The following is an 8,136-nucleotide window of genomic DNA, read 5'->3' on the forward strand; positions in this document are numbered from 1 at the left end:
AAAGAGTGATTAACACATGGAATTCACTGCCACAGGAGGTGGTGGTGGCTACAAGCATGGACAGCTTCAAGAGGGGATTAGATAAGCATATGGAGCAGAAATACATCAGTGACTATTAGCCACAAGGTATAGATAGGAACTCTCAGGCTGGGGCAAGTGATGCACTTCTTGGTGCGGTGGGGCAGCAGTGGGAGGGCTTCTAGTGTCCTGGCCCCACTGCTGGACCTCCTGATGGCACCTGGTACTTTTTGGGCACTGTGTGACAGAGTGTTGGACTGGATGGGCCATTGGCCTGATCCAACATTGGCTTCTCTTATGTTTTTATGGTCTTATGTTCTTCTTTCTCCATAATCTCTGCCGAGACTCTCAGCAGCTATGGCCTCAATGGGGACCTCTCCTAGAAAAGCCAGGGGGTCTCAGTTTGCGGGACTTTCAGGAAAAACCTGTGGCCATCAAGGGGTGGGGCAAGTTCAGGGTCAAGTACAAGGACTTTAATGGCATGCTGGACTTGTTGGTGGTGGAAGGAAGGCTCACCAGCCCGTTGGGACTCTCTTGGTTTGGACCCCTGGGGTTTGGGAGACCGGAGTGAACCAGGTACGTACGAGGGACTTTAACACCATCTGTGATGAGTTTCCAGCCATTTACAATGGCATGGTCAGCCGCAACACCATGCCCCCAATTTCCCTCGACCTTGACCCCACAGTAAGGCCCATCCACATGATGGCCAGGCGCGCCCCATTGGCCCTACGCCCAAAAATCGATGCCGAAGTGGATTGCCTGGTGGCCCAAGGGGACCTTGAACCTGTCCCACACACCCTTTGGGAAACCCCTATCGTGACCCCAGTCAAGTCCAACGGGGACGTCCGGATAAGTGCAGACTATGAATGCACGATCTATAAAGCGTTACAAGATCATGCATATCTGGTTCCAGTCGTGAGCCACGCCCTCACTTCCCTGGTGGGCGCCAAGATTTTTGGTAAACTAGACTTGGCCCAAGCCTACCAGCAGCTGCCGGTAGATGATGCCACCGCCAAAGCTGAGACCATTGTGACCCACAGGGGGGCGTTCAAGGTGCGGCGGCTGCAGTTCGGGCTGACTGTGGCCCCAGGGATCTTCCAGAAATTAATGGACTGCCTCCTTAAAGGGATCCTCAGAGTCCAGCTGTTTTTGATGACGTTTTGATAGCAGGACACAACATCAAAACCTTCATAGAACAGCTGCAGATCGTGCTCCAGTGCTTCACCAAGGCCGGCCTAAAGGTGAAGAAAGAGAAATGCCTCCTGGGGGTCCCGAGGGTAGAGTTCTTGGGGTTCGCCATGGATGCCCACGGTAGTCACCCCACCAACGACAAAATACGGGTCATTGCTCAAGCGCCTACTCCCTCTTTGAAAGTGGAACTCCAGGCCTTTTTAGGCCTTATGAACTTTTACCATAACTTCCTTCCCCACAAGGCCACGGCAGCAGAGCCCTTACACCGCCTGCTAGACAAGAACGCCCTGGGGTCCCAAACGTGCGGCCGCTTTCCGAGCTGCTAATAAATCTACCTGCTAATAAATCATGAGCTGAAATCACTCATCTATGCATCTGGAACCCAGTACATTTCACAAATAGAATGAGAGGAAAATGGAAGCTATCTTCTCAACCAGAAGCAGAAAATTTTAGAATTTCTGGACTACGTGAATATGAAAGGAGCTAAACCAGCAAGCTCTCCAATGGAAACGAACTACCTGAACCAGCAAGGAAGTGGTGAACTTCTGCCTGACAACAAGCAATACAGAGAAGCAATTGGAAAATTGCTGTACATAAGTACATTGATGCATCCTGATAACAGCAGCCATGGGCATGTTATGCAGAAAGATGGAATCACCAAGCAAAAGGGACTGGAATGCTGTCAAAAGATTTACAAAGTACCTGAAAGGCACAGTGAATCTGAAAATAATGTTATCAACAATCCCAGACTAGTGGGATACATGGATGCAGACTGGGCAAGAGATACTGTAGTAGATAGGTAGCTCTCGTGAGGATTGTATTTATACCATGTAACCAATAGCTTTGTATATATACCAAAACATGCTTTGTGCACCAGCAGGGGTATAAAGGCTCTGACCACCCTGATGAGGTGAGAGCAGCTTGGTTTGTAGGCCTTGGCCTTGCCCTGCTCTGGTTTTTATTGCAATAAATTCTATTTTTCCTCCTCAGCAGGACCAACTACGTGTTTGCTTTTGGGCACAAGAACTTGGGCCACACATTAGTGGAACAATACCACAGATAGAAAGTCAACCAGTGGACACATATTCTTCTATGGAAGCAGAGCAGTCAGCTGGAGCAGCAGGAAGCCAGAAACTGTAGCTGTATCCTCAACTGAAGCTGAATATGTAAGCAGAAGCATGCAGAAGACTCAAGTGGATACTGCAACTAATGCAAGACTTTGGTATAGAAGAACCCAAACCAGTACAACTCTTTGAAGACAACCAAGGGTGCATAAAACTTGCACTGATGGAGAATATAAACTTAAGAACTGAACACATGGATGTGAAGCATCACCTAGTAAGAAACATACAAGAAGAAGGGCTTGTTGAGTTGGAATACTCTCCTACAGATTAAATGATTGCAGACGCACTCACCAAGCCACTTTCTTGAGAAAAGTTTGAAAGTCTATGTAAGAAGATGAATCTTGTGGACTTTGTATATGATACCATGAGAAGAGATGTTGGAAAAGGCAATGTCTAGTGCACAAAGAAGAGATGAAGAGAAGAAGTCTCTGAAGGGGGCAGCAAGAAGACAATTGCATAAGAGTGTGAGGTAAGCACCTTCTCTCCTGTTAAGTGTCATTCCTTGTCTGTCTCCAGATTGCTACTCTTAGGGCAATTTCCTGCTTCCTCTCGGAGGTTCCACACTCAGTCTACATTCTCTTTTGGCTAGAGATGTAGTCAGGAACCTATCTCTCTCTCTCTCCTCTTTACTATCAAGTAGTTAATTCCTAAATAAACCTTTATCTACACTTTAATCAGGTTGTGCACTCAGGGCTGGCCCATCATTGACAAAATTTAGACCTTTGCCTAGGGCGCCCGTCCGATGAGGGTGGCGACCTGCGATCCACCGCGGGCTCCCCGGCTGCAGGAAAGCATGCCTCCTCCTCCCCCGCACCCCGGCTGGCCTCTGTCTCCCTCTGGCCCCACCTCTCTGTGCCCCAGCCAAGCTGCGTGGCCCATGGTTGCCCCCCTCTGTGCATGCGACCTTGTGGGTGGGTCTCCTGGGGGCTGACCTCTGAAAGAGGCACCCAAGTGGGGCTGCTGGGAGGGAGGGAGGGAGGGACAGTCCCGGGTGGCTGTGGGGGTGCCAGAAGGGGGGGCACCAGAAATGGTTGGATGCACAGGGGGTGCCAGAAGGTGTCCTCACCTAGCATGCAAAAATACCTGGGGCTGGCCCTGTGTGCACTGTTGCTGTGTCAATTACTCTGCCAACAAAGATAATACTGAGGGAGCAGCAAGCCAAGACTTCCAATATTCCTGCATTTTAACATTCCTATCCACGGTTCATCATTATTGCTGCATTCAATGTTTCATAGTTACCCACGGAAGTAATTAAACAAGACATTCAAAATCCAAAGAGAGATGCAATATTAAAATTTAGAACCTCTCACTCCCTCACACTTTTTAACATTTTGAATGTTTTTCTTCCTTGTGGCCAGTAGTTGTTCATACCACATCTTCATTAGCATTTTGCAGCCAGTTACCCTTCCTTGTCCCCTTGATAAACTGATCAAAATAAAGAACTCCATTTCAGAATACAGAAGCAGAAATTGTTACACTGAGGAAGGCTTGAAGCAAACTCCATGCACAGATTTGGGAATTTAACCTCTTTCAAATTTCAGTAGAGTTCAGAAATATTTGAAATTACTTTGTCTGAAATATCTTTGAAAACATATACACAGGGAAAAGGTAACTTAAATCAACCGAAAGGAAGCATTTTGCTTTGGGCTCCTCTCCAATGGGAAGGATGCTCCTGTTTGCCAAGAACTTAATTTATGAACTGTGATAGTTCCCACTGATATCATTGGGTATTTTGATTTTGGTTTCAGCCACAAGCCATGGAGAGCACCAGTACTATTCTAACTGTGTACGGAGAACAAATTATTGGTAGGGGTTGAAAAGGTTACTTTACAGTCTCAGACTGTTTTTTAAAATAACATTTTTTATTTTTATAACAAACACATCAAACAAGCAAACAAAAGAGACATAAAATGAGGGTCACAGAGAGTGTCTAATTATGTCTGTTACAGTACCTCCTACCTTATAATAAATGTATACATTGTTTTTAGTCACCATATATTCATATCTACGTTTACTGCATTATATTTAAAACTAAATTCTAGAGTATCTCAAATATAATATTGTAAGACTTAGCTGTTCATTTATTGTATTCTTCCAGCCATTTATAGAATCTTGACCATGTATTCTGATATACTGTCAGACTGTTAACTACTCTGAACTCAACTTTTTCCTACAGAATGACCTGATTTCTTAGCATTCAATACCCGGAGCCAGCAGTGTGCAGATCCAGACAGACCAGAATATATTTAGCTGCAATTTCACCACAAATAATGCTAATTTCTAGTCCAGAAGCCATCATATTCCTAGAAACTCCCACCCCCCCCCCAAAGCTATCACATCTCTGGAAACCCCCATCCAAAAAAACCTTCATCCTCTCAGCCCTTGCAAAAAATGAATTCTTTTTGCTTCAGTAAGACAGGAGGGCCTGGCGAGGGCCTGGCGGGAGCTGGTCCATGGGGTCGTGAAGAGTCGGACTCGACTGTGCGACTGAACAACAACATAACAATAGAAAGACCTAAATGGCCACCACACACCATAAGTAGCAAGTATCTTCTGTATCCAATGGAAAACCCCAAAGCTGCTCACCTGATTCATATTAATGAAGTATCCAAAAGTCAAAAGAACCAGAGAGCAGCGAACTGGATGAGACTGGATGAGACCAAAGGTTCATCTAGTTCAGCTTCCTGTTTCACACAATGGCCAACCAGATACCCTCAGAGTAAAGAGTCCAAAATCTCCCTCTGTTGTTGCTCCCAAGCACTGACTCAGAGTGGTACTGCTTCTGAAAATGTTGTCATTATGGCTAGAAGCCACTGATTAATTTCTTTTCCATGAGTTTATCTAATCACCTTTTAAAGCCAACTAAACTAGAGGCCATTGCTCCATCCTGTGGCAGTGGGTTTTCTTTCTCTGTAATATGAACATATATGAAGCTGCTTTATACTGAATCAGATCCTTGGTCTATTGAGGTCAGTTTTGTCGGTTCTGACTGGCAGCAACTCTCCAGGGTCTCAGTTCGGGGTCTTTTACATCACCTGCTATTTGACCCTTTTAACTGAAGAGATACCAGGGATTGAACACGGGACATTTTGCATGCCAAGCAGAAGCTCTACCACTGAGCCACCCCCACCCCCAAAAAAAGTATGGAGAAGACTAGAAGTTTTATTTCACTTTACAGTTCATCTGGAGAATCCTAGGAGTTAGAAGGTTCAGATACTGCACTGGAAGCCAAATCCTGGAAGCCAAATTCATGGAACATTAGAGCCAGTTTGGTGTAGTGGTTAAGTGCACAGACTTCTAATCTGGGAGAACTGGGTTTGATTCCCCACTCTTCCACTTGCACCTGCTGGATGACCTTGGACAAGCCATAGTTCTGGCACAGCTGTTCTTGAAAAAGAGCAGTTTCTGTCAGAGCTCTCTCAGCCCCACCCTTGCTGTCTTCCCCCCCAGCCCTTGGCATTCACTCCCCACCCTTGCTGCCTTCACAACACCCACCTGAGCTGTCGTGTGGGGAGAAGGCAACTTTGAGCATTACAGGTGAGCCCTGAGCACAGCCAAAACCAGAGTCCAGCAGAGCCCTGTCCAGGGGCCTCCACTCCTGGCAGAGCCGTAATGGGGGCAGTGCAGGCAGCGCTCCCTATCGATTTTGCAACACCCCCTATCAATTTTGCTGTGCCCCCACTCCAATCTCCCCCTTTAATCGTGAATTTTGGTGGCTACCTCCTTATCCCAATCTTCCCCTTCAAATGAACTAAACATGTGTAAAATAAGTAGGTTTTTTTCCCTCCAAAGTGTGTCTTGTGTCTCCTCCTCCTTGCTCCCCAGCTTGCAGGAGGCTGAGAACAGTGGGAAATCAAAAGAAACCTTCCATCCTTTCTTAGGTGCCTGCCCAAGAAGCCACTGTGGGTGTTGTAGTGTGTCTCTCTCCCTTCCTTACTCCCAAGCAAACAGGCTGTGCACACACACAATTATTAGGGCTTAAGTTGGGGCCAGCTCACCTATTTCCATTTTGTAGGCACCACAAAGGGTCAGGGGGCAGGGGGGGCAGGGGGTTGATTTCTCTCCCTCCCCAATTTTAAAAGCAAATAAATGCTTCCTCCTGTGCTCAGCCTCACCATCCGCAGCTCTTCTCCCAATGCTGCAGAAGTCCCCAGAGGTTGGTGCGACCTGGCTAAAGTGATCCATGTGACGGTCACCTCAAGATGTAATGCTCTCTACATGGGGCTGCCCTTGTCGTGAATCTGGAAGCTGCAGCTGGTGCAGAGTGCCGCAGCCAGGCTGTTCATGGGCCTCCCGCATTGGGAGCACATCCAGCCTGTGCTTAGGTCACTGCACGGGCTGCCAATAGCATACCGAATTTGCTTCAAGGTGCTGGTACTTACCTTTAAAGCCCTACATGGCCCGGGTCTGGCATACCTGAGGGACTGCCTTTCTCCATATATTCCCCAGAGAGCACTACGGTCAGGGTCACAACATCAGTTAGCTGTTCCGGGCCCCAAAGATGCCAGGCTCACTGCCACCAGGGCCAGGACCTTCTCTGTGGTGGCTCCTTACTGGTGGAATGAGCTCCCGGAAGAGATCAGGGTCCTGTGGGACCTTTTGCAGTTCCACAGGGCCTGCAAGATGGAGCTCTTCCACCAGGCTTTCAATTAGGAGCCGCCACCATGACCACCAACTGTACTACTTGAACATCTGTAGTACAGGGCTGGCCCTAACGTGGAGTTAGGCCTATACCTACTTAGGAGATCGGACGCTAAATTGAAAACTTGGATGGTATATCTTAGAGCGCGCCATCTAATTTAAGGAATATTGCGAGCACTTTAAATGTTTTAAATGTTATGAATGTTTTAGCTGTTTTAAAATGTTTTAAAAGTTTTATGTTGACTAGGTACATTGTACCGACTTTTGTAAGCCTCCTGAGCCTGTTCGCGGGGAGGGCGGGGTATAAATACAAATGATAAATAATAAATAAAAGCAAATTAAAACACTGCTTACTTGCAACTGAACAAAAGTCCTTTACTTCTGCTACATCGTTTGGCACACTGTTCAGTGGTGTTTAGCAGCTTCGTCTTCACTTTCAGTGCCTTGTCTGTCCTAAGTAGCATCATGTCAGCTGTCTTTCTGTAGTCATGAAGAGCATTCCTTTTCCCCTTGCCTTCTGTGGAAGGAACCGACAAACAAGTGAATTTTGGATTTATCCAAAGAAGAGGAAATTGATATCATCAGAGAATGGACTTACAAGCAAATTGAAATGGATAGTTGACGGACAATTTAGACGTCTTTGGAGAGCTTTAAATCAAAACGTACAATGGATTACAAATTGTTGTCATGGAATGTGAATGGACTAAATTCACCAAATAAGAGGAAAAGAATCAATCATTGGATACAAAAACAAAATTGTAATGTGATATGCTTGCAAGAAACTCATATCAGAAATTCCGATACTAAATACTTAAAAAATGTTAAATTTGGACTAGAATTTTATTCTTCGGCCTTAAACAAGAAAAAGGGAGTTGTGACATATGTGAAAAAGGATTTACAACCTAAAGAAATTTTTAAAGACTTGGAGGGAAGATATGTGGGTGTGGAAGTTATGATACAGCAGAAAAAGACATTGGTGATTAATCTATACGCACCCAACAGAGCAAAAGAAAAAAAATTTAAGGACTTAACTGAACACCTACAAAAACAAATTTATGATCAAGTCATTATGGCTGGAGACTTTAATGGAACTGTAGATCGTTTGGATAGACAACCACAAAAAGGCAACGAAAATAGTGGAAGATTGCCAAGGAACTTTTTT

General features: G+C 45.8%; 1 protein-coding gene across 1 annotated transcript in view; it reads right to left on the reverse strand.

Annotated features, from left to right (window-relative positions):
- The window catches only part of HGF (hepatocyte growth factor (hepapoietin A; scatter factor)), a 94,375-nt gene that overhangs the window by 81,711 nt on the left and 4,528 nt on the right, over positions 1-8,136 (reverse strand). Inside the window, 1 exon segment of the mRNA XM_015411278.1 lies at positions 7,329-7,510. Coding sequence (XP_015266764.1) covers positions 7,329-7,510 — 182 coding nt within the window.

This window comes from Gekko japonicus, unplaced genomic scaffold, assembly GCF_001447785.1.
Source record: "Gekko japonicus isolate JY-2015 unplaced genomic scaffold, Gekko_japonicus_V1.1 scaffold1867, whole genome shotgun sequence".
In the NCBI taxonomy this organism is placed as follows: domain Eukaryota; kingdom Metazoa; phylum Chordata; class Lepidosauria; order Squamata; family Gekkonidae; genus Gekko; species Gekko japonicus.